The sequence below is a fragment of the Talpa europaea genome, assembly GCF_964194135.1.
Source record: "Talpa europaea genome assembly, chromosome: 16".
Classification (NCBI taxonomy): domain Eukaryota; kingdom Metazoa; phylum Chordata; class Mammalia; order Eulipotyphla; family Talpidae; genus Talpa; species Talpa europaea.
The window spans coordinates 11,123,161-11,150,247 of record NC_140084.1 but is presented as its reverse complement, the minus strand read 5'-3'; the positions used below and the strand labels follow the sequence as shown (position 1 = coordinate 11,150,247).

Genomic DNA, 27,087 nt, shown 5'->3' with positions numbered 1-27,087 from the left:
CAAAAGCAATACACAGATTCAATGCTATTCCAATAAAAATCTCAATGACATTCTTCAAAGAAATAGAACAAATATTGATGAAATTCATATGGAACCACAAAAAAAAAACATGAATAGCCAAAGCCCTACTGATGAAAACAAAGGAGAAAGGAGGTATCACACTTCCAAACCTCAAGCTATACTACAAAGCCATAATAATTAAAACAGTTTGGTATTGGAACAAAAAATCACACAGACCAGTAGAACCAAATAGAGAGCCCAGAAATAAAACCACACTTATATGGACAACTGATCTTTGACAAAAGAGCAAAGAACATACAATGGAACATGAACAGTTTGTTAAATAAATGGTGTTGGGAAAACTGGTCCATCACGTGCAAAAAAATGAAACTAGACCACTACCTCTCAAAAATCAACTCAAAATGGATGAGAAATGGGCATAAGACCTGAAATCATAAAATAAATAGAAGAAAATATAAGTAAAATAATACAAGGCATACATCACAATAACATCTTTAAAGACTCATCACTCAAAGCAAAGATAGTCAAGGAAAAGATAAACACCTGGGCTTACATCAAACTGAAAAGCTTCTGTACAGCAAAAGAGACATTAACTGAAACAGAGAGACACCCCACTGATTGGGAAAAAAATCTTTGCACTCCATTCAACTGATAAGGGACTGATCACAAAGACATACAAAGAACTTACACGACTCAACAAAAACAAAATAAACAACCCAGTCAAGAAATGGTCAGAAGAACTTAAAAGACATTTCTCCCAAGAGGAAATGCAAATGGCCAACAGGCATATGAAAAAATGTTCAAGACCCCTTATAATCAGTGAAATGCAAATCAAAACCACATTGAGGGCCTCCCCGGTGGCGCAGCGGTTGAGCGCTGGGTTGCGAAGCTGCCCGCGACCTCTGCGGCGCCGGTTCGATCCCCGGCTGCTCCCCGGCCACCGGAGGAGGGTCCCACATGGTGCGCAGACTTCTCCTGCTGCCCGCTGCTCCCCTCAGCAGTGTACTTCAGTCCTTCTGCCTGCTCTGCTCCCCACTCTGGCTCTGGTGAATTCTCTCACCCTCCCGTGCTTCTGACTGTACCCAGTGCATGTATGGACAAAACAAACAAACAAACAAATAAATAAATAAAACATGCCTCTAAAAAAAAAAAAAATTAAAAAAAAAAAAAAAACCACATTGAGATACCACCTTACACCAGTAAGGATAGTACATATCAGAAAAACAAGCAACAACAAATGTTGGTGAGGATGTGGTGAAAAAGGAACTCTCCTACATTGTTGAAGGGAGGGCAAACTGGTCCAACCACTATGGAAAGCTGTCTGGAGGTTCCTCAGTCTACAAAAATGGAGGCTACCATATGACTTGGCAATTCCACTCCTAGAGATCTACCCAAAAAACATAAACACATTGATTCAAAAGACCACCTGTTCCCTTATGTTTATTGCAGCACTATTTACAATAGGTAAAACCTGGAAACAACCCAAATGCACAAAAATAGATGCAGGACCAAAAAGATAAACTCATGCCATTCGCAGCAATGTAGATGGAGCTAGAAGGAATTATGCTCAGAGAAATAAGCCAGAAGGAAAAAGAAAAATATCGGATGGTTTCACTTATAGCAGGAATATAGGGGAACCAAATAAGACATCAATGTAAAAAAATAATAACAGTACAAGACACAACATAGCAAAAACAATTGTAAACCAGAGACATCCTGCAGGGGAGGAGGAGGACGAGGGATCAGAGGGAGGGAGGGAGGAGCATAGGGAACTGAGGTGATGGTGCACGGGTGCATTGGCGAAGGTAACTTTATGGGGACTACACCTGAGGGGGTGGGGGTAAGCAAATATTGTTTAAAAATGAACAATGATGTAAAAAAATTAAGAATAATAAAAAAAAATTAAAAAGAAAAAAAAAACATGTTTAAAAGAAACCATGCCCTAATGTGGGAGAAAAACGACATGCTTGGGATGTTCATTTGATAGTCTTAAGCATCAAGACAAAGAATGTATCTCCAGGGCTTCGTATCCTGATTACTAGCATCCACCGGCACAGAGATGTTTGGTACTGGGTAGGGTCTATGAGCCCCTGGAGTTTGACAATTAGCCCCTCCATAAACTGGCTGACCTCTGAGAGGGTAGCTTGGAGGCAGAGGATATGAGGTAGGAGGGAAGGCGAGGGCCCAGGCAGGGAAAAAGGGTGGGAAGTGCAAGAAGAGGGTACCAAACCCAAGAATCTCCCAACTGTCTCTCACCTTCATTTCAGTGCCTCTTCCTTTGATTTCAACTATTTGCTGTGAGAGCCCATTGATTTCAAAGGGGATGAGTTCTCGGTAATTGATGCTTTCTCGAGGATAAAAGGTGATTGGAATCTCCAGAGTCTTTCCTGGCTTTATCACATCAACGCGGAAGTTCAACTCGAGGTAGGGTGTACTGGAGTACAAACACTCTATGCTGGAAAGAACCGGGAGGAAGGTGTGTCAGCACTGAGCAGGCCGACCCAGAGAAATGAACTCTGTCTCCTTAGATTTCCTGCCCTGCTGTCCTCGGGTCACAGAATTTAAGGCCTGGATGGGACTTCAGGGACGAGCTGTCCCACACTCTCCAGGGCACTCCCTGCAGTGCTGGCAGAGCCAGGCAGCCAAGCTCAGGTTCACAGTGAACCTGTGAACCTTTGCCCAGCACTTCCCACTCTAATTATCCCTTCTCACTTTGTAGTGCCACGCAGGTTTGGTGGTTGCCAGTGAGAGAAGGGCTTCCTGAAGTAGCTGGGTAGCAAAGCACTGGGGAGAGGCATGTGTGTGCTGGAGCCAGAGAGGAGTTTGGATCCAGGCTGTATTACTACGCAGCCATGTGTCTCTGTTTCCCTATCTGTAAAACAGCAGTAGTGACAGCTACCTCGTCAGGCTGTTGTAAGGATTAAATGACATGATGACTATAGCAGCTGCAAAGTAGGTCACAGAGGAAACATTCCATAAAGGGAGCTCCTTTTCCTTTTCTTCTCCCTTTTCTTTTTTCTTCTCCACACCCCCCTTCATTGCTCAACTAGAAAAAGGATCCTGTGACAAGAAGGCACCTAGAACTCTCCAGAACAACCTCTCCTTGTCTGCCGCACAGGTCATTAATTAGAAGGGTCCAGTCAAGCCAATAAATGGAGTCAATGCTTCAAACAAAGTAAGATTCAGATTAAATTAAATCATGCAAGAAAGAATGTAAACAGGTAAGATCTTAAAGCAGTATTTAATTACATGATATTCTTGTCATTTAACAATCAAGAACACCATCACCACCACCACCACGACCAGAATCATCATCACCATGACAACAGCAGTGTCAGCAGCAGTATTAGCAGTAACAGTAATCGGCATGATTACTGTTACTAAGTTCCAGTAACTGTTCTTGGTCCTCTCTCTAGATGAACTAATTTCACCCACCTAATAGCCCTATAGGAGAGGTACTATTTCTATCCCTTATTGGAGACAGGGAGACTGAGGAACAGAGAGTTTAAAAAAATTGCCCAAGGTCACTTAGTGAGAAAAAAGCTGGGATTCAAACCTACATCTGTGCTAATGCTAACATGGTAGCCACTGGACAAACAGCTATGAAATAAAACAAAATAAAGAACCCAGTGCCTCAGCTGCAAAAGCGACACGTAAGCTGTCTACACCCTCATACTGGACAGTCCAGATATATAACATTTCCATCACCAGGCCTATTGCGTAGTACTGACCTTGAGATCTTTGAGTGGACACAGGTCCCTGGGACAGTCCCTGGAGGTTCAGTTCCTGTTTCTTTAGGAATACAGCCCAGAATCCTGGACTAGAACATTCTATACAGTGATGATCTGAAGAGGCTGGATTTGAATCAGAAGGTGTAGGCTCAGCCTGGACCTACCATTTATTGCAAGGCCTTGCCCTGAGAACTTCAATTTTTAAGTCTCCAAACTCTAGTTTTCACATCGAGTTCCCCCATCACGTGGGGAGAAATAAGCCACCAAACATCTTATGTCATCTGGCCTTGGTCTTCGCACTTTAAGCAGAGTAGTTCATGGCTATCCCAGTTCAGCATTAGTGGTGAAGAAGAGTGACTCAGAGTTCATACCCACCTCTGTCTGACTACTTCCCATAATCCTTTTTCTGTCTTGGCAAGACTTTACCTATGTGGAGGCTGCAGAACCCCAAGGTGCTACAAAATCAGCTGGAGGCTCTGGGAAGACTGCTTACCTCATGGATGTTTCTTCCTTGTTGGTGATGACCAGGGTTTGTTTGTATGGAGGCATCCCGGCCTGGTAGATGAAGCAGGGCCCAAAGTTGTAGCTGGTAAAGGAGAAATGGATGGCAGGGCTCACGGCACAGCCTGTGATGCTGCATGTGAAGACTGGACCACTGCTGATCTGGGGGGAGGGAATGGCGGGTGGAGCATGATTAGAAATCAGAGGAAAGGGCCACGAAGCTCTCAGATGAGGGAGGGATGCAGCCACATGCTTAAAATAATTATAGATGCCAGGCATCCATCTACTGAGATTCTGGTTCACAGGTTAGATGTTTGTCTATTTGAGAAAAGCACAATGGGCTACTCAGGAATCAGACCCTACTGTGACCTTGCTTTGCTCCTGCAGCAATGATGTGGCTTGAAGGAGGAGGGTGGTAGCAGAGACTGTTACCTCTACCCAGCATCCTCTTCCCAAGCTTCCTTATCAGTAGGAAAAAACCAATCTGATCGGTTGCCAACATGCTTAGGTGAAACACTTGATTTCCCATCCTTCCTTGCAGGTAAGGGTGACCATCAGACATGGTTTTGATCATTAGGATGTAAACAGACACAAGAGCATGCCCTATCTCAAATAAAGAGGCAAGGTCTTGCTGGGAAAGGTTTTGCCTTCAGGTTCTTCCCGCTAATTTCCACTCTGGAATGCACACAGAGTTGCAGGTGGGATGAACATCTTGTGACCAGATGACAAAAATTAGAACAAAGGCTAATGTGGCAAGGAAGAAAGAGTGGAAAGAAAAGAATGTGGGTCAAGACCTGGACTCAACCACAACATGGTACAGGTACTCATTGGAACATGATCTTAACTTACTCTACAAAAACTTTTTAAAACAGGGAAATTTGTGGGCCTCCCTGGTGGCGCAGCAGTTGAGCACTGGGCTGTGAAGCTGCCTGCAGCCTCTGGAGTGCTGGTTCGATCCCCAGCCGCCAGCGAGGGCACACAGACCTCTCCTGCCGTGCCCCCTGCTCCCCTCAGCAGTGTATTTCGTCAGTCTGCCTGTTCTGCTCCCCACTCTGTCTCTGGTGAATCCTCTCACCCGCCAGCGCTTCTGACTGTACCCAGTGCTTGTATAAATCAATCAATCAATCAATCAATCAATCTTTAAAAAAAAAAAAACCAAGCAGGGAACTTTGTAAGTTGATTAATTCCTTTAAAACAAAATATCCAATATTTATTCTTAGAATGCACATTAAAACAGTTACAAGCTTTCATAAGTAACTATAAATTTAAAAACATTTTCTTATTTAAGGTTGTGAAAGTCTTTGCACTTTGTGGCTGACTTCTTGAAAAGGATTTATCAACCTAAAGTTGATGTTTCCTTTTGCTTCTTTTTCTTTTTGTAATGAAAATTTCTGAAAAAGACAATTCTCGAAGGGGATGGGCTCCTTTTTGACTTCTTTTTTAGTGACTGCCTGGGGATTACAATTACTATCTTAATTTATAATAATGTAGTTTGGTGAATCATTTCAATAATATATAATAAAACTTTGCTTCTGTGTAGTGCTATTCATTTCTACTTCCTTTATATTATTGTTATGCAAATTTCATCTTTAATGTCCATCAACACCCATTCATAGTTATTGTTTTATGTAGTTGTCTTTTAAATCAGACAGAAAAAATTACAAACAAAAATAACTCGTGCTGTCTTTTTATGAAACCTACGCAGTTACTGGTCTCCTCATTTCTTCAGTCTGAGGAACTCCATTGTTTCTTATAGGGCAATTTGCTAGTGATGAATTCTGTTTTCATTCATCTGGGAATGTTCCGGCTTTTGTTCACTTTTGAAGGGCAGTTTTGCTGAATATAAAATTCTTTGTTGACGGCCCTTTTCTTTCCGCACCTTAAATGTCACACTCTGAGGTTTCTTAGAAGTCAGCTGTTAATCCTACTGCTTTTAAGACGCTCTGTATTTTGCAAGAGTTTATATTGTGTTTAGATGTGGGTCTCTTGGAGTTCATTGAGTTTTAAAGAAATTTTAATAGTTTTTCACCAACTTTGGGAAAATGTTGACTATCATTCCTTCAAACATTCTTTCTGTTCCTTCCTCTTCTTGTCAAGGGGGAATCACATCATGGTATAATGGTATGTTCTATGGCATCCCACAAACTCCAAGGTGCTGTTCATGTTTCTTCACTCTTTCCTATCTCGTTTAGTTACAAGTTTTCTAAAAGTTCTCTGAATATCTATTTTAAATACTTGAGCTCGTCTTTGTCTAATATGTATGACATATGGGCTTTCTTGGGGACCATCTCTATATTAACTGTTTTCCTCCCTTGAGTGTGAGTCAACTTTTTTGTTTCTTTCTATGCCTCATAACTATATGTTGAAAACTGGAGATTTTAAATAATATAATATGGCTAAAGTTTGGTGGTAGTGTTACTCTATGTTTGTTTAGTAACTTTTTCTGTAGACCTTATATTCTTTTTATGTGTTGCTACCAAAGTCTCTGCTAAGTTAGCTTAGTTATCAGCTGATGAACAGACAGAAATTTTCTTTTTTTTTTTTTTGTTATAAATTTTATTGTTATATTCCCCATACAATTGCAGCCCCCCATTCTGACCCCAATCCCTCCCCTCCCGCCCCCGCCCCCCTAAAAGTGTCTCTGGTTCATAGTTTTTTGTTGATTTTGATTTTCACTTTCTTATAGTTATTCATTTTCCTGGTCCATTATTTAAGTTTTCTAGATTCCTGCTATGAGTGAGACCATCCGGTATTTTTCTTTTTCTTTTTGGCTTATTTCGCTGAGCATGATCCCTTCCAGCGCCATCCATGTTGCAGCAAATTGCATGTGTTTATCTTTTTTGAATGCTGAGTAATATTCCATGGTATATATGTACCACATCTTCTTGATCCAGTCATCTATTTTTGGGCATTTGGGTTGTTTCCAAAGCTTAGCTATTGTAAACAGTGCTGCTATAAACATAGGGGTGCAGGTGTTCTTTGGAATTGATGTTTCTGTGTCTTTTGGGTAAATACCTAGGAGTGGAATTGCTGGGTCATATGGAAGCTCTATGTTTAGTAGGTCCAGAAATCTCCACACAGCTTTCCACAGTGGTTGGACCAGTTTGCACTCCCACCAACAGTGCAGAAGAGTTCCTTTTTCTCCACACCCTCGCCAACATTTGTTGTTGCTAGTTTTTTTAATATGTGCCATTCTCACTGGTGTAAGATGGTATCTCATGGTAGTTTTGATTTGCATTTCCCTGATGACAAGTGATGTTGAACATTTTTTCATATGCCTGTTGGCCATTTGCATTTCCTCTTCAGAGAAGTTTCTTTTAAGCTCTTCTGCCCATTTTTTGACTGGATTATTTTCTTTGTTGTTGTTGAGTCTCATCAGCTCTTTGCAGATTTTTGTGATCAGTCCTTTATCATTAGTGTTGGGTGCAAAAATGTTCTCCCAGTTGGTGGGGTTTCTCTTTGTTTTTGTTATTGTCTCTTTTGCTGTGCAAAAGCTCTTTAATTTGATATAGTCCCAGCTGTTTATCTTTGCCTTCACTATCACTGCTTTGGGTGATGTGTCTGTAAAGATGTCTTTGATGTGCAAATCACGTAGTGTTTCGCCTATATTTCCTTCTATATATTTTATGGTTTCAGGTCTTATGTCTAGTTCTTTAATCCATTTTGAGTTGATTTTTGTGTATGGTGTGAGGTGGTGGTCAAGCTTCATTCTTTTGCATGTAGCGACCCAGTTTTCCCAGCACCATTTATTGAACAAACTTTCTTTGCTCCAATGCATAGTCTTTGCTCCTTTGTCAAAGATTAGTTGACCATAAATCTGTGGGTTTATTTCTGGATTTTCTATTCGATTCCATTGGTCTGTATGTCTGTTCTTGTTCCAATACCATGCAGTTTTGATGATTATGGCTTTGTAGTATAGTTTGAAGTCTGGGAGTCTGATGCCTCCATTCCCTTCTTTTTTTTTCAGGAGAGCTTTGGCTATTCGGGGTTTTTTGTGATTCCATATGAATTTCATCAATAATTGTTCTATTTCTTTGAAGAATGACATTGAAATTTTGATTGGAATAGCATTGAATCTGTATATTGCTTTTGGAAGGATGGCCATTTTAATAATGTTTATTCTTCCAATCCATGAGCAGGGGATGTCTCTCCATTTCTTTGTGTCTTCTTCTATTTCTTTTAACAGTGTTTTATAGTTTTCTTTGTATAGGTCCTTTACCTCTTTTGTTAGATTTATTCCCAAATATTTGATTTTTTTTGTTTCAATAACAAAAGGGATGGTCTTTGTGATTTCTTCTTCTTCAGATTTATTGTTTGTGTATAGGAAGGCTACTGACTTTTGCGTGTTGATTTTGTATCCTGCCACTTTACTGAACTGATTGATGAGTTGAATTAGCTTTTCTGTGGAGTTTTTGGGGTTCTCTATGTATAATATCATATCGTCTGCAAATAGTGATAGTTTGACTTCTTCTTTTCCTATTTGGATTCCTTGGATGTCTTTCTCTTGTCTTATTGCCCTGGCTAGGACTTCCAGTATTATATTGAAAAGCAATGGTGAGAGTGGACATCCTTGTCTTGTTCCAGATCTTAATGGAATTGCTTTCAGCTTTTCACCATTGAGAATGATACTGGCTGTTGGCTTGTCATAGATGGCCTTTATGATGTTGAGGTATGTTCCTTGTATCCCAAGAACTTCAAGGGCTTTTATCATGAATGGGTGTTGCACTTTGTCGAAAGCTTTCTCAGCATCTATTGATATTATCATATGGTTTTTATATTTCTTTTTGTTGATGTGTTGGATAACGTTGATTGATTTTCGGATGTTAAACCATCCTTGTGCCCCTGGAATGAATCCAACTTGGTCGTGGTGAATTATCTTATGGATACATTGTTGGATTCTGATAGCTAAAATTTTATTGAGGATTTTTGCATCAGTGTTCATTAGGGAGATTGGCCTGTAGTTTTCCTTTTTTGTGTTGTCCTTGTTCGGTTTTGGTATTAGTGTAATGTTGGCTTCATAGAACGTGTTTGGTATTGTCCCTTCCTTCTCAATTTTTTGGAAGAGTTTGTGAAGGATAGGCACTAATTCGTCTCTGAATGTTTGGTAGAATTCATTTGTAAATCCATCAGGTCCTGGGCTTTTGTTTTTGGGGAGGTTTTTGATTACCATTTCAATTTCGCTAATTGTAATTGGTCTGTTTAGGTGTTCTATTTCTTCTTTATCTAGCTTTGGGTGATTGTAGAGTTGTAGGAATTTGTCCATCTCCTCTAGATTGTTAAACTTGTTTCCATATAACTGTTCATAGTAGTTACTGATTATTCTTTTGATTTCTGCTGTGTCCGTTGTGATTTCTCCTCTTTCATTGATGATCCTGTTTATTTGTACTTTCTCCCTTTTTTCCTTTGTGAGCCTGGCTAGGGGTTTGTCTATTTTATTGATTTTTTCAAAGAACCAGCTCTTGGTTTCATTGATCTTTTGGATTGTTTTTTTAGTTTCAATTTCATTTATTTCTGCTTTGGTTTTTATTATTTCTTTTCTTCTACTGGTTTTGGGGTTTTCTTGTTGTTCTTTTTCTAGATCTTTGAGCTTCGAGATTAGGTTGTTTCTTTGCGTTCTTTCTTGCTTCTTGATGTGAGCTTCTATTGCTATATATTTTCCTCTTATTACTGCTTTTGCTGCATCCCATACATTTAGGATATTGGTGTCCTCCTTGTCGTTCAATTCAAAAAATTTTTTAATTTCTTCTTTGATCTCCTCATTAGTCCAATGGTCTTCCAGTAGTGTGGTTTTTAATCTCCATGAGGTAGGAAAGTTCCTTGCCTTCTTTTTATGGTTTATTTCTAGTTTGATGCCTTCATGGTCAGAAAAGATGGTTGATATGATTTCAATCTTGGTGTATCTGTTGATGTTTGTCTTGTGCCCCAGTATGTGATCGATCCTGGAGAATGATCCGTGTGCGCTTGAGAAAAATGTGTACTCCGTTTTTTTGGGGTTTAGTGTTCTATAGATGTCTGTTAAGCCCAATTGCTCTAGGTCTTTATTTAGAGCTTTGGTTTCTTTACTTATTTTTTGTCTTGTTGATCTATCCATTGTTGATAGTGGTGTGTTGAAGTCTCCCACTACGTATGTGTTTTCTCTGATGTCTGTTTTCAGAGAGGACAACAGTTGTCTGATATATTTTGGTGCTCCTTCGTTTGGTGAGTATATGTTAATGAGTGTTATTTCTTCTTGAAGTATTGTCCCCTTGATCATAATGTAGTGACCATTGGGGTCTCTTTTTATCTTTTTGAGTTTGAAATCTGTTTTATCTGATATAAGTATAGCTGTTCCTGCTTTCTTTTTTGGTCCATTTGCTTGTAGGATTGTTTTCCATCCTTTAACTTTGAGCCTATTTTTATCTTTTGTAGCTAAATGTGTTTCCTGGAGACAGCAAAAGGTTGGGTTTTGTTTCTTAATCCAGGCTGCAACTCTGTGTCTTTTTATTGAAGAGTTTAGTCCATTTACATTTAGAGTTAATATTGATATGTTAACATCTGTATTTGCCATTGTGTTTGTCTTTCCTTTGATTTTATTTATTTATTCTTTTAATAACTTTTTTTTTTTTTTGGCCTTCTTTCATTGTTATTCGTCGCTCTGAGGTTCTGGCTTTAGGACTCCTTGTAGTATTTTTTGGAGTGGGGGTTTAGTTGCAATGAAATTCCGGAGTTTCTGTTTGTCTGGGAAGGTCCATATTCTTTCTTCAAAGAGGAAGGAGAGCTTTGCGGGATAGAGTATTCTTGGTTGGCATCTGTTTTCTTGGAGTCTGTTGACTATGTCCCTCCACTCTCTCCTTGCCCGTAGTGTTTCTTCGGAGAAGTCTGATGTCAGCCTGATTGGTTTTCCTTTGAATGTTATCTGTTTCCTCCCTCTTGCCAGCTTCATTATTTTTTCCTTGTCCTGGATTCTTGGGAGCTTTACTATTATGTGTCTTGCTGTATTTTTCCTTTCGTCGTGGAAGTTTGGTGTTCTTCTTGCTTCTTGTATATCAATTTTCAGCTCCTTCTTCACATTTGGGAAGTTCTCTTCAATTATCTCTTTGAATATTTTCTCTGTTCCTACATCTCTCTCCTCTCCTTCTGGTATTCCTATAACTCTTATATTTCCTTTCCTCATGGAGTCAGATAGTTCCCGAAGTCTTTCTTCGTTCTTTTTCCTTCGTACTTCTCTTTCCTTCTCTGTTTTGGTTCTTTTTATTTCTGTGTCTTCAAGATTACTTATTCGTTCTTCCATTTCATCTATTCTGCTTTCATTGCTTTTCCCAGAATTCTTTAGTTCTTCCATTAATTCTTTGATCTCCTGCATTTCTTTTACTTCCCTCTTTAGGGACTCAATTTCTTTCTTCTGACCTTTGTTTTCCCTCTCTAGGGACTCAATTGCATTCTTCTGATCGTTGATTATTTTTCCCTTATCATTGTTTTCCTTTATGACTTCTGTCAGTTTTTTAATCACGGCAATTTTAAATTCTCTTTCTGGAAGGCTCAGAAATTCTTCCAAGTTATTGTCGTTGCAATCTGGGGGCTGGATTTCTTTTTGTGGTGTGCTTTTTCTCTGGAGAGTTGCTAGGTTGCGTGTGGTTCTTCTCCTCCCTACTGTCTGTTTTCTAATTTGCCGTATGCGTTGGGACACTGTGTTGTTGGGACTTGCCGGCATCTTGGGTGGGCTTCTCTGTTCCCCTCTGGTTCTTCCAGGAGTCATCTGTCAGTTTCAAGCAGCCTTTACTGGAGAAAGGTCCCTGTTCTAAAATGCCGATGTGGGGACACACTCCCCTGTGCGCCTGGTCTGCCCCGGCGGTGGGTTCCTGCTCCCCTCTGGGCTGGGACTGCAGGCCAGAGGGGGTCTGGCGTGGGCGAACTTCCCCCGCTCACCTCTGGCTCCTGAGGAAGCCTTCTGCAGGTAGTCTTTACTGAAGAAATGTCCCTGTTCTAAAATGGTGATGTGGGACACACTCCCTGCGCTTCTGGTCTCAGGCACACTCTTCTGCGCGCCTGGTCTGCCCCGGCTGTGGGTGCTCGCTCTCCCTGTGGGCTCAGACTACTTGTTCAGAAGGGGCCCGGTGTGGGCTAACTCCCCAGCTGGCCACTAGCTCCTTCAGTAGCCTGTGCTGGGGTCAAGTCGCTAGGTGGCACCAGAGATCTCTCCTAGAGCCCTTGGGGAGCTGATTTTCCACCCCGTGGGACAGGGAGCAGAGCGGGGATGGTAGGGTACACCTCAACGGCTTTGGGGTGCTGTGTCTGCCTTGTGCCCCACCGTCGTGGGGAACCCACGCCCCTAATTTCGTGCCCCGGGTCTCAGTTCCAAAGCCCTCAGTTCCAGGACGCGGGCTGTAGCCCAGATCAGTGGCGCGGGAATGGCGCCTTTTGAATCCCGCTCCCCTGCCTGGGCACCTTGTTCCTGCTCACTCAGGGAGGGCCTCCGCCGTCTCCCCGCAAGCCTAGGTCGCAGGCGCAGGGCCCTGGGCAGCTGCAATCCGAGCACCGCTTTCGCGCAAGCTTACCGGGCGGCCGGGGCTGTGTGCTGGTGCTGGTCTCCTCCTGGTGGGCGGGGCTCTTTAATGGCGCCTGGAGCTCACCTCCGCGGCGGATCCTGCAGGGTTCGCCTCAGCTCCCGTTCACGGGGTGTGGTGGCTGCAATAGTTCCTTTCCACTCACAGTCCCGCTTGCTGCGTCCTTTGTTCTTGTTGGCCGTTTTGGTTTGTTGTTTCCCTCGTCTCTGCCGGTCGGAGAGTGCCGCCTCTGTGGGCGGGGGAGGGGAGCAGGGTTCTGCGCTTCCCTCCCTTCTCGTCCTCTTTTATGGCAACTTTCTTCTTCGGGCAGTTTGCTGGAGTCGTCCGTTTATCTTCCGTGTCCCAGTTCTCACTGGGACCTGCCGCTTTTCCTCCCTATTAACTTTTTTTAATGGGAGATCTTACTTGCAGCGTCTCCTCGCCGCCATGTTGCTCCGCCCCAGACAGAAATTTTCTTAAATTGCTGGAGCCAACAACTTTTGCTGAAGGGCTCTGCGTTTGTTTTAGGGCATTCCTTAAACTCTCAGCCAGGTAATTGCCAACTCTGCTTCATCTCTCATTTTTTTCCTATACAGAGCTTAAGGTTAGTCAGTGGGGAGCGCTTGGGGTCTGCTTAGATCCTTCTGAGCAATTGCACAGCCCTGAGGTACACACAACCATACATGTGAATGCCTGTATAGATTTTCAGGAACATATTAGAGCTTTTCAAAGTCCCTATGAATAGCTCATTCTTTCACTTGTAAGTTTTCTGGTTAACTTCTTCTTTGTCCCAACTATCATAGCCACACAAGGCCGCTGCAATGTTAAACAAGGGACATTTATTGTTTTTGACAAATACCCCACAGGAAGAGGGTGTTTACACTGAGGGAGCTCTGAGTCAAGTCAAAAAAGGCAAACTCTGTTAGTGAGGGTTCCCAGGCAACTTTTAGACATGGAAAATAATGACAATTCTTTTAGAATGGGTTTTCTGGCTGCTAGGCTGATGGTTTTTACTTTGATCATAGAATTACTGGTTTATCAAGGCTGCTGCAGGTCTTTGGAGAACATGGTGGGAAAAACGCAAATTAAAATACCACAAAACTCACTGTTCTTAGGAATATTCAGTTATTTTTCTTAAACAAATACACCATAATTGTTGAAAGCCTTTGGTTAATTTTTAGAGTTCTGAAAAGTTGATTTTGGCACTTTTTGGCAGTGTTCTCATCCACTACGGAAGGTCCTCTATCATTCCTGCTGATGTCACAATTCCTTGTTTTTTCTTCTTTTTTAAGATTTATTTATTTATGCATACAAGAACTGAGGTACAAGCCAGAGGTGCGGGGTGGGGGGGAGGAAGGGATGAGAGGATTCACCAGAGACAGAGTGGGGAACAGAACAGGCAGACTGACTGAAATACACTGCTGAGGGGAGCAGCGGGCGTGACAGGAGAGGTCTGCCGCACCATGTGGGTAGCTCCCTGGCCTACTGGGGATGGAACTTGTGCTGCGGAGGCTGCGGACAGCTTCATAGTGTGGTGCTTAACCCCATGTGCCACCAGGGAGGCCCCACAATTCCTTGGTTTTTCATTCAATGAAAATTTATCTTGGAAAATGTTATATATTCATTCTCATTCTCATTCATATTCTCTCTCCGCCCCCAACTCCCACCCATTTCCCTTACTTATTTAAATTGCTGCAAGACAATCCACTTCAGGGATGCTTTTCACTTTAGGTTCTCTCAGGTCTTTCCTGAGCAAATGCACAGCCCTGAGGTACACACAGCCTCAGAAACTTTTCATGTTGGCACTTATACACCAGACACTCAACTACAGATGAAACCTTTATACTGGAGGTTGTGGAACTACCTCCAACACAACCACTCTCCAGGAACTTCTGACAAGATACAGAAGACAAGGAGCACAAAGGAGAATTAATCTCTCAAGACAGAATGCTATGAGTGCATGCAGTGCCGGGCAATGAATGACCTCACCTTGATTCTGAGTTCCAAGCCCTTCAAGACACACTTCTTCAGTGGCTGGAAAGACAGTGAGGCCTGGACACTCTGTCCCACATCCACGCTGCCATCCATGGGTGAAAATTCAAAGTACTGCAGTAGAGCTTTAGAGCCAAGTAGCTCTGCCTGGAAGCTGAAGCTGAACTTTCCAGTATTGACAAAACGGAATTCACACTGGACAGGTTCATTCAAGACCACCTGAGAGACCAAGAACAAAGTAGTAACTAGTGTAAATGCAAACCATGGCTCCTTCTCTGGGATCAGGTTATGGAACATGTTGGGGCACAAGATACTCTGGGAAATAGGGATGGCAGATGGTGTTAGTGGTTGAGGATCATTAGCCTAATGTGGTCACATATTCCAGCAAGGGCTACCAAGAGTTGGGGGCCTCCTATATCTGAAGAGTGAGATGGTGAGTTAATTATTACATCTCCCTTGATAGCCAAATAGCCTTCCTCTATATTTAATATTCTTTAAGAATTCTTTCCCCACTTTCCCTTCCTTACCATTTCTCCACCACCACCACCACCCCTAACCCAGAAAAATAAAATGGGAACAATTTTCATGTCAAAACTATATATACACTCTGGGGATGGACACGCTCTTGGTATGTTTCTGTTCTGATTTCCCTGGCATTTGAAATGGACAGAGTCAGATAATATTCACTTCCCTAGTCAGTATGAAGAGAGAGAGAGAAAGAGAGAGAGAACACACAGGGCTCTCTCATGTCTTTACCTCACAGAAGTTGACAATGTTGGTTTGGTTGGGAGTTAAGACAGTGATGGAACCGGTCCTGTCCTTGCACTTGACTTCTGCACTCATACTGTAGCCCTCAGCCTTAACATTTAAGGTCAAGGGACTGGCTTTCCTTTTCACATCACAGATCAAATTAAAGTTCACACCTCCATTTTGCTTTGGTGTGAAGAAGATGTCAACTGGGAATCTGATTGGGGAAGAAGGCAGCAGATTAGCTCACTAGCGCAACTTGTTAAGACCTGCTTTAAAAACCGATGAGCAGAAGCACTGGGAGAAAAAGGTATTGCAACTGCAACGATGATGAAATTTTAAGATTTACCAGGATAGACTGAGCATTACCTGTGGATCTAGGTAATAAAGATGGCAAGAAAAAGATTACTAGCGTAAGAGAAAATATCAAGAACGAGGATGTAAAAATCTCAGTGCTCCGTAATTGGTCAGGAAAGTGAACACGAGGGAGTAAGCTGGCCAGAGGTGAACAGCTAACGTCTAAATGTGAGAGTTGGAATGCTCTCAGGGAAATGGATTCTCCTGGCTGACAGGCCTGGGGTCCCTGTCATATTGAGAGGGGGCAGTGCTGGGCACCTCCTTTTCTTTACCTGGACTGTGGTGGGATCAAACCTTCCATGGGGCATACAATCAGGCAGTTGCTGAAACCCTCAGAAAACCGGGAGTTGTCCTGGAAGGCAAAATGGAAGGCCTGCTCCTCCTTGTTGATGATCGTCACTGTCTCCCTGGCTTCTCTGCCTGAGGGAGAAACATGGGCCCTCAGTGGGGGGTTCAAGCCTGCTCCCCAAGCATCTCAGCAGATCCTGCTCCACAAGTGAGAGGAGCCTTCTCCAGCTTCTTTCCTCTCAGAGGCCTCTCACTACCTCTCTTCCTGTTGTTCTATAAGTGACCTTCCTCCTCTGGGGGGGATTCTACCTCTTCCTTCTAGACATTACCCCATCAATTGCCTGCTCCTGCTTGATGGTTCCTGTACTGGTGACACTTTCCCCTGGGTGCTGATGACACCCTTTTCTCTCCTTGTACCTTTAGACCTAAAACCTTCCTGGTTTCCTTACTGGGACTTTACCCTCCGTGGCAGGCCCCATGTCCCCTGCAGTGAGCTCTTTTGAATTAGACCTTCACTATGTCATGAGTTTTTTCATGAGTTTTTTAACAAATACATCTCCTATTGCTATTTTGCTTTTTCTTACTTTTGGGGTCGTTGTAGAACATTTGTTTTTCTATACAAACTTGAGAATCATTTTATCTAATTCTCCACCCCTCCAATCTTTTAGAGATTAAGGTTGCCAGATTTAGCAATCTTTTAATGTAAGTATGCCCCCAATATTGCGTGAGACATAATTATATTGATATACATTACAATAATTCGCTGTTACCTGAAATTCAAATGTAACTGTGTATCCTGTATTTTATCTAGAAACCCTAGTTGGAGTCTAATTGGAACTTGATTAAATTTACATTTAATTTTTGGAGAATTGATAAATGTTCAGATCATGGTTGGGAGCATTTTAATTAGATGTTACTGTTCTCATCATCTAGGTCCTGCACTTTTCTTCTAACATTTATTCTTAAATATTATTAGGTTTTGTCAATATTGAATAATTTTTTTGTTTCTGTTTCTAAGTACTTACCATTATAAGAAGGAGAAACTACTGATTTGTTGCATACTTATCTCGCAGTCAATCACTTACTAAATTATCTTGTTGATTCTAATAGTTCTACTTTTCCCTTGAGCTTCTTGAGGTTTTCAAATATGAAGTCATCAGCAACAGCAAAATGAGATAGCTTTGTCTCTCTTTCCTCAATGTTTATGCCAATTATTTAATTTTCCTGTTTCATTATATTTTCTGAAATTACTAGGAATGTGTTCAATAGTAATAGTGGTAATAAGCATCCTTGTCTGATTTTAACTGAATTGGCTTTAGTGGTTTATTACAAGATATTTGCCTCTTGAGTGTGATTAATCTTTATGTTTCCCCCTTTTTATTTTATTATTATTCCCCCTTTTAATTTTATTTCATTATTTTATTTTATTGTTGAGAGTATCTGCTGAATTTTATTTTTTTTGGTCTGCTGAATTTTAGCAAAGACTTTTTAGTATATATTATTAGGATCACATGGTTATTCTTCCTTAATCTGTTGATGTAATGATTACATTGAAATGCACCACCTTGCATTCCTAGATTAAATTCAGTTTGTTTTTGTTACTATTCTTATGCTACATTACTCATTGATTTATTTGTTCAAACCCTTACAAAACAATATAATCTCTTCCCACCTACTTATGTGTATCAGTATAAGAAATGTACGCAAAATAGCACACATTAAACTCTTAACCTTAGTTTCCTTGGATGAAAAGGGAAGGATGAGATAGCATGGGTGGGAAGAGTGAGTATATTTTTCCTTATGTAAAACCAGATAGATGGACTTATGAAGAATATTACTTAAAAAAAATGTAGTGAGTTAGTAAAAAAAAAAATCTCTGCATTTAGTTGTATTTTACACAAACACACACACACCCCACATCCAAGTGATAGATTCACAGGGTTATCAGAACCTGGTAATCAACTCTTTAATGCCTTCAGATCTCTACCCAGAGGTCTCCTTCCCACTGTCGACTTAGCTCCATTCCCCCTTACCCGGCTTGTTCTTCTCTAGCACACTCATCAACAGCTGACATATTTTGTTTATTTTTTGGATGGTGCTTCCAATTGCTCGGATGGAACCATCATGAGGGTGGGACTTGGGTTTTTCCCACTGCCCTCCCACCTCACAGAAGAGTGTCAGAGGAGAGGTTCAATAATGTTTGTTGAATAAATGCAAGGAAGAATGGCAGGGAAATCTGACTGCCACAGCACAGACCAGGAAGCAAACAAACACAGCCCATAGTGTGGGGGCATATGCAAGTCAGAGGGAGCTGACAGGAGACTTGGGAAATGCGTATCACCCAGGCCCTACAGGAATCTAAACAGGAGGATTTGGAGCAGGGGCTCTACATTTCTGCAGGTTACTAGTGGGTGGGCTTAGAGGATGCTTGATGGAGATTAAATGGAGAGGTAAATATATCATGGCTCTGTGAAAGCAACAGAGGCCTCTGACATGCTTGTGTACCACCAATCGAGCCTGCTCCTGGGGCTCACCTCGGGGTCAGTCCTCTCCCCGCTCCACCGGTCCCACCAAATCCAAATATAAACCAAAGGCAGTCTTACCAATGAGGAGAGAACTGAAGTTGATGTGTGACTTGTCCAGACTGATGAGAGGGTCGGTGGCTTTGCCTACCAGTAGGAAAGGGACTGTGATGTTGTGTTCAGGGACTGTGAAAGTCCAGAATGCTTCCGTGATGTCCAGATGGGAAGGTGTGAACTGGAAGATAATCTAAGAAGACAGTTCAGAGTAGGGTGGTCAGAGGCACTTGCGTCTGCTTACTCATGTGCCCCTAGCGGCTTGTCAGCACTGGGGTTTTGATGGCTGACATCACAGGCCATTGCTACCTGTCTACTCATCCATGAAATCACGTAAGTTGGATTAGTATTCATGCCTGGTTTTCCTCTCACTGGGCCTACCCAGTCAGAGCCTCTGCTGGCTAGGCTGCCATATTTATTACCATGTCATTAGATGGCATGTAAGATTGGAGATTTTCAGATCAAAATCTGAAAATGTATTTTTTTCCTCTGAAACTTGGGAGAACTGGCCACCATAGACCCTCTCATCTGCATGGTAGTCACCCACAGAAGTGGCCATCCAGCCGCAGGGCCCTGCATTCCTTGTGATTATCCCAGAGGCCTGCTTCGTTCATTTGTGTGACCTGCCTGCAGGCATCTGAATTTGAGACTTTTGTTTCATGGATAAAACTCTGCCTCCAAGAGTCTCTGCAGAACTTACAGGATACAGGACCCATAAATACAGGACTCTACCTTTCCCCATACATGTTAGGACTCAGTCACGGAACAAGCTCCACCTTTTTGCTTTTCACTTTGGCCTGAATAGGTAAAAACATACCTGTGTCCTTTCATTGTTGTCTGTCCCTTGGTCAAAAATAACTCTTCACTTTACTGTATGAATCCTGGAGTCTCCAGGCATTGGTATCCTGGCTCCCCTTTCCTTCCTTAATCACCTCAGCCTTTTAAATTGCAAATTCTAGAGTTTAAAATTTCTCCCTTGTCACAGGAGATTGCTCAGGTCTGTCTGGTTCTGCGGGCTGCCTCATGTATGTAGCACCCATGAAGGGAATACTTGTTGACTGATGCACCTTTAGGTGGTTCTCCCTCACTCTTCCACCTGTGGTCTATGGCACACTTGCTATGCAGAGAGGGACAGAATGAGTAAGGCCTGGGACCCAGTGGTCCTTATTCACACATACCTCAGCTTTCTTTTCAGGGTAGATGAGCCCCCTCTCGGTCAGGCACGTGAAGGCTGGAGGGTGCTGGAGAGTATCAATTTCTTCAGAGAGCCAGCAGAAGGAGTAGGTGCTACTGGTTGGGTTCAGGATTGTGAAGGTCCTGGCCAAGGGGGAAGAATTGAGAGTAGAGAGTGAGAGAGCGGTTGAGGATTATGAGAAACTCTTGGGTCACCTGCCCTAGTGCAGTCCCCTGTCTGGAAATTTGAAGGGCTCTAGGCACCAAATTACTGTGGAAACAAAAGCTGCATCTCGTCTGGAGTCTAAAGTCTGGCCAGAGTTCTGGATGTTGTAGTAATGAGGGAGCCAATGGTCCTTCTGTGCCAGTGATCCTCTGTGGTCAAGGTGGCGGGGAGACATTGTTTTCAAGTCTTTTGAATTTCCCCCAGTGTCAAGCCTAAGGCGATAGATTTATCTTCTTAATGTAGCAGTTCTCTCAAATCAGACCTCTAAAGCTCAGGTCAAATCGGTCTAGCTTGTTTTACCAAATTCTTCCTCTGAATTCTTTAGAAGGACTGACTGATAGGAACCAAACCAATCCAAACCTATACAACTCACCGAAGATCCTTCCCCCCGACACCCAAGCTGGTGAACTCAATCACCCGGGTATTAGGGTCCACAGGCCCACCCCCGGGCCACCGGAGGTCTGAGCTGCAGCGATAAGCACTGATGTAGTCTGAATCCTTCAGGTCAAAATGGCAGAAGGGCAAGATGCTTCGCCCTTTGGTTGACAGGATTGGGCCTTGCTCTCCAGGTGGCAGGTTGGGAATCCTGAAAAGATAAGATTATTTTCATTCATTCATTCATTCATGTATATATATATATATATATATATATATATATATTTAAATTAGTTGTGGCTTTCTTAATTGGTTTGGCATGAATATTGTATTATATCCACCAGAACGTGAGCTCCATGAGAGTAGAGGCTGGGTCTGTCTTGGTCAACAATCAGCGACATAACCCGAGTGCCTTGAGCAGAACATGATGTATGCATAGTAGGTATTTGGTAATGAGTGGATGAACACATGAATGGGTAGCCTGAACTCTGGCTCCTTCCATTATGGTCTTGAGTTACTTCCTCCATCAGTGGTACAAAAATCTCCCTGCCGTAGTATGAACACGGTTATACCCTCTGGACCCTCGCATAGGCTTCGAGTGGGATATGAAAAGATCCAGAAACCCTAAATGAGTATCTGGAGCTCCTTGGTGAAGGTGAACTGGATGAGAGCAGGCTGACATAGATGTGCGAGGGGTCCTTACAGTGTGATTACAGGGACCCCAAAAGGTTCCTAGGTTTTATTTGCTACAGTTCTCAGAATCTTTCTGAAAGTTGGGTGTTCTTGGAGACTTCCTGGGAGTGGGCACTACATCAGGGACTTTATTGCCAGATGTTATAGGATTGGCTCATTTCAATTTCCTGGTATACTATAAACCAGGCCTACCCTTCCCACCAACACCCAGTGTCTATCGTGCTCCAGATGCTGTTGGAAGCACTTCACTTGGATTAGCTCATTTAATCTTCATGGTGGGTACTGTTAATTTGCATTTTACAGATAAGGAAACTGAGTCTCAGAAGAGTATGAAAAAGTTCCCCAAGTTCATGCTTGCCTAAGGACTGGAAGGCACCTGACTGTCAACCATTCTTTTGCCCATGGAATCTGGTGTGTGGCTGTGTGGGGGAGGTGGGCAGGAGGAAGAGTCTGAGAGAGGACTGAAGAACAGTCTGAGGACCATATTCTTCTTGTTCTCCAAACAAGGGCCAGAGGCAAATGTGGCCATCTGGGGCTGTGGAGGGTCCTAGGGTTGAAAGAACGGTGGGGTGCAAGAGGTGACAGGGTGGGGTGCAAAACCTTGATGTAGGGAGTCTGTCTCCTTACTGGCAGAACAGATTGCACTCGAATTCGCCAGCCTCCAATGGGGAGAATTTCACTTTAAGTTTCTGAGTCTTGCCCGCGGGCACGATGCCGGAGGAGGGCTCCACAGAGAACAGTGGTGTGGGCATCTCAGTCCAGGCCTCCGTGGTGCTGTCCAGGGTGCTGCCCGTGTGCAGTGTGCCCTGGCTAAGCTGAAGTTTTTGACTGGAGCCTGGGGGCAGACAGAGAACCAGTGAGATACTCTGCATTTGCAGTGGAAGGGCAGGGAGAGGGCAATCCACTCACAGGTCGCTGAGGACCCTTAGATATATGTAAGCAGGCAGATTTAACTTGGGGGCCTTGAGGTAAAGAATTCCTGCATTACTCACAGGAGACTCGTGAGAAATATTTCTATTCATTCCATCAAGTTCTCAATGCCACAAGACCTCTGTCTGCTTCTCCTTAACCATTCAGGAGGCCTTGGAGGAGTATCCGCTCACTATGAACAAGGTTCTTAGTCTACAAACTGGGGACGTGGTTCAAGTCCAGGTTTTATGTCATCACATTCACCTTGGGATTCTGGCATTGCAAAGCTGACAGCCTTGGTGGTCTCTTCTGAGACACAGTTGAATTCCAGCTGCACACTTCCTGAATTAACCAAGTCGAGCCTGTGATAGATCAAAGATCAGACAGGTGGGAGAAAGGCAACACAGATATTTTTGTCCTTCTCTGTTCATCATCTATATGACTACTTTACCTTTTTTTCTTTAATTCAAGTAACTTTGTGTCTTAAGGACATCTACCAAAGACACATTTTAAACAATTTTATCTGAAACCATGCCTTTACATACTGGTTAAAACTTCCTTTAAAATACATGGAATATACATACATATGTTGATAGTGAAACTACCCAAATGGTTAGCACTTAACGCCATCTTGCACACCACCAGCACCCGAGGCAAAGGGCTCTCAGAATGCATCAATGTAGCCCTGAAAAGTTCCTATGATTTCACCTTCATGGGGCATAAATTCCGCATCCCCTTCCAGCCTAAATCATTTCCCACCAGAAAAAAATATTTGTGGTCAGAGGTCATCTGACCCCTGACTAAGATGCTGAGACACAGACTATGAATTTCTGAGCACCGGTCTTTACCCTAAAGAAAGTTTTTATAAGGTGTTGAAACACTGGTGGCACAGAATACCTTTCAAACTAAGGCTTTTTGGTTTGGGCCAGGGTTGAAAACCTTGTTCATAAAGAGCCAGAGTATAAGTTTTTCTGGTTTTGCATGACATGTGGTCTCTGTGGCGATGACTCGCACCACTGACGTAGTGAGAGGCAGCCAGAAACATAAAAAGGAATGGGCATGGCTGTGGGCCGACAATGTTTTATTTGCAAAAACAGGAACTTGGCTGGATTTGGTCCATGGGCTATCATTTGCTGACCCCTGCTCCAGGTGGTCCCAAATCCTGCCTTACAGCTTTGGTTCTATAAGATTGAGAGAACACTGAGAAAGTGAATTACGAATTTTTATAAAGTAGAAATGTCAGTGGTCTACATTTTTGTGTTTGCATTTTTGTCTCCTCTTGGTCTATCTTTGCCTATGTTGCTCTCTCTCTACTCAAAGACCCTTGTCCCCTTACTTTTTCATCTGGCTACTGGTTATTTATAATCCAAAATTCAACTGGGGCACTACTTTGTCTCCCTGTACACACAGGATACCACCCATTTTATCCATTTCCCATTTTATCCATTTCCCAATCGCCCACCTCCAGACCACAAGCTCCCAGAGAGAAGAACCTGTGACATGGCCAGGCCCCTGCACCGAAGGGTGGTTGAAGGGATACTGTAACCCTTTCCCCTTCTCCAGGGACAATTTTGACTTTGAATGAATGTTCAGATTCTGTTTCCCTGGAAATCTGGAAAAAATGTCAGCTGTATCATTAGATAACATTGTTTATAGTAAAAATGACCCTTGATTAGCAAATTGCATTTGGTCTGGGAGGAATGATGATAACCTGGTGGGAAGCTACAGCTTTGGGGTTTTCAGAGTGGAGTGACTCTTGTGCCTGGACAAGCTCCCTGCAGGAAGCTATACCTGTGCCTACACCTATGGTGTGGTTATGAGAAATATTGGTTTTTGTTGGCCATGGACTTCTAAGCTAAGGTGGACTCCATCCCTGTAGGTGTGGCCATTGTGTGAGCCATCACCAGTGAGGAGGGTGGGGGTTATGGGAACAGTTCCTGCGTCGTGCTGTGGACTGCATCAAAGTCTGTCCATTGAAGCAGATGGACTGATGCCACCCTCCTGGAAGACTGTGTTTCCTGGTCTAATCTTGACTTCAAGTGTGAACTCCAATAACTTTATGGGTCTGATGTTTCATGGGTGTCACAAAGACACTGTGGTGCGTGCCTGGTACATGCTATAGATGACACTGAGTGACTGATGAAGGAGTGAGTGAGTGATGACACGACAGCTTTTCTGATGAGAGTTGGGACTCACTCAAACACTCGGGTCTGGTAGACCATGGTTTCTTTAAAGTGCACATCTCTTGTTTGGCACTGGTATGAAGCAAAATTCACATTGGCACTGATCTGAAGCTGCAGGTCTTGGTAGTTTTCTTCCAGTACTGAATGGGCTGGTTCAGGATCCGTCTCTATCACCTGTAATAAAGACAGAGGCAGCTGAGCACTCAGTGATGCAGAGCCATCTGGCTCACAGAAATATTGGAGGGACAACACAGGGCTTTCTTTCACGTGTGTACATGGGCACCAATCCACAAACTCAAGTTCTAGAATAAATGATCAAGGCAAATCTAAAAGGACTCATAAGTGGAGAAAGGCACTCATAAGGAAGAAAGGCACTAGTGAGAATTACTGAGAGCATTAAGACTGCATAGGCATGAGCTTTGATTTGTTATCTCGTTTAACAAACAATTCTAACAGACTTGTTTCCTGGCTTCCCAGCTCTCATAAATGAAAAGCAAAAATATTAGAAGCAAGGGACAAAATAATGGAAAAGATACTTAGACATGTTTCATGGTCAGATAGTCTTCAAAGAAGGTAGAAAAAAAAAAGGAAACACCAAATATAGGGATGGATATTAATGAAGTCAAAGGTAAATCTAAAACAGAGAGGACCAGCAAAGCAAAAGCGGTTTGTTTGAAAAAATTTTTAAAAATTGTGATAAGACTGATCAAAAAGAAAGAGAGAGAATACAAATAGCCCATATCAGAAATGAAAAGGGAGACATCGGGCCTCCCTGGTGGCGCAGTGATTGAGCGCTGGGTTGCGAAGCTGCCCGTAGCCTCTACAGTGCCCGTTTGATCCCCAGCCACTGGGCGAGGGTCCCACATGGCGTGCAGACCTCTCCTGCCGCCCACTGCTCCCCTCAGCAGTGTACTTCCTTGTTCTGTTTCCCGCTCTGGCTCTGTTGAAATCTCTCACCCTCCCACGCTTCTGACTGTACCCAGTGTTTGTATACATAAATAAATAAATAAATCTTAAAAAAAAAAAAAAAGAAAAGGGAGACATCACCACACACCCTACGTATTTAAACAGACAAGAACATATTGTGGTAATTGCATGAAAATGCATATGAAAGCTTAGTTGAAGGGCCAGATTAGAAAAATAATGTAATAAAATGGACTCAAAAACAAATTAAAAAAATCTGGAGAGTCTTACTACTATTAAAGAAACTGAGTAGTAGTAAAAAAAAAATCTCAGAAGACCTTAAAACACAGAGGTATACCCTCTTAATGGAAAAGACAAGTTAATATTATAAAATCGAGACAATTCTTCCTAAGTTGACTTAAAAATGCAATCCAATTTCAATCAAATTTCCATCATAGAGCCACCCACATGGCACGGCAGACCTCTCCTGTCTCGCCCTCTGCTCCCCACAGCAGTGTATTTCAGTCAGTCTGCCTGTTCTGTTCCCCGCTCCATCTCTGATGACTCCTCTGACCACCCCACTTCTGGCCTGTATCCCACTTCTTGTATGCAGAAATAAATAATAAAATCTTAAAAAAAAATCAAACAAAATGCCTTTTAGAATGCCCAGGTTAAAAACTAAACAAAAACCAAAGATCAAGGGAATGAGCAAACAAATTCAGCAGACTGATGACCACTAGTAGGGGGCTGGTAATGGAGTGGCTGAGAACCACATAGGCCAGCCACAGGGGGGGTGTGGGTTCATCTCTGGTATATTATTAAAAAGAAACCAAGCAAGGGGAAAAAGATGCATGGAATGAAGATGAGATCCTGTTTTGAACAAAAGGTTATAATGACTCTAATTCTGGACACGAGGGGAAAAGGGAACCATTAAAAGACCCACTGTGACATACCTGAAGAATAAAAAGGTGGGAGGACTAGCTCAATTAGCTATCAAGCCTTGCACCTCTCCCGATTAAGAAGCGTGGTAGGACGTGTAGAAAGTGCTGCAGGTGGTGTGCCTGCAAGTTTAGTCTGTTGCTTTTGAAAGCAAAGTCAAGGAGAATTAGAACTTTTTTTTTTCCCTTGAAAGAAGAGGATGATGAGACACTGAACTTGAGAGGCATCTAAGCCTGGTGGGTCTATACTTGGTGCCTCCTACTCACTTTTCGTTTCGTAGTGAAGGTCCCGGGTGTGTTTTTGGGCATGTCCACCCATTTGACAGTGCGCATGCGGTCATCCCAGTCAGGGACCTGGTCTGTGGGGACCTGAAACATGATCTTGGAGAGTCTGCACTTGACCCACATCTTCTTCAGGCTGATGGGCGTATCTGACTTCAAGGTCACAACTGTGTCTTTAGAACAGCCGGGGTGGAGGTGGCCCACCTGGGGAAGAACTTGGGTTTATTTTTGGGAATAAATCATGAGGATTCTGATACCTGATTGTGACATTTTAGAGAAGGGATAGAACCAAGTTTTGGCAAAAGCACCTCATTCAAGCCTGTATATGTACACTTCCTTAATCATGTACAAGAGGCCTTTAGAAAGATCAACATATAAACAATAGCTAATATTTATCAAGCTGTTGCCCCAGTTGGGCACTATTCTAAACCTTTATACAATTTTATGAATCCCTACAACAACCCTACCTAACATAAAGCTATCGCAGCTATTTGGTAGACAAGGGAAAGCGTAACTTGCTCAAGGCCAGACCACTAATGGTAGAGGAGTTGGATTCAAACCCAGACCGTGTGGCCCCAGACTCCACCCTCTTAACCTCTGGCCCCCACCCGTGCTTCTGAATTAACAGGATCTGCACAAGTTAGGATGGATGTACATGATACATTAGCAG

The 27,087-nt window shown here is 42.7% G+C and overlaps 1 protein-coding gene across 1 annotated transcript in view; it reads right to left on the bottom strand.

Moving 5' to 3' along the window:
* Nucleotides 1-27,087, bottom strand: part of HYDIN (HYDIN axonemal central pair apparatus protein) — a gene marked incomplete at its 5' end in the record, with an annotated part of 266,133 nt that overhangs the window by 17,951 nt on the left and 221,095 nt on the right. Inside the window, 12 exons of the mRNA XM_084256586.1 lie at nucleotides 2,278-2,476; nucleotides 4,246-4,415; nucleotides 14,765-14,986; nucleotides 15,524-15,731; nucleotides 16,144-16,291; nucleotides 18,763-18,928; nucleotides 19,914-20,052; nucleotides 20,508-20,720; nucleotides 21,830-22,037; nucleotides 22,376-22,473; nucleotides 24,308-24,468; nucleotides 26,403-26,621. Of these exons, the coding sequence (XP_084112712.1) occupies nucleotides 2,278-2,476; nucleotides 4,246-4,415; nucleotides 14,765-14,986; nucleotides 15,524-15,731; nucleotides 16,144-16,291; nucleotides 18,763-18,928; nucleotides 19,914-20,052; nucleotides 20,508-20,720; nucleotides 21,830-22,037; nucleotides 22,376-22,473; nucleotides 24,308-24,468; nucleotides 26,403-26,621 (2,151 nt within the window). The remainder of the gene's footprint in view (nucleotides 1-2,277; nucleotides 2,477-4,245; nucleotides 4,416-14,764; nucleotides 14,987-15,523; nucleotides 15,732-16,143; nucleotides 16,292-18,762; nucleotides 18,929-19,913; nucleotides 20,053-20,507; nucleotides 20,721-21,829; nucleotides 22,038-22,375; nucleotides 22,474-24,307; nucleotides 24,469-26,402; nucleotides 26,622-27,087) is intronic.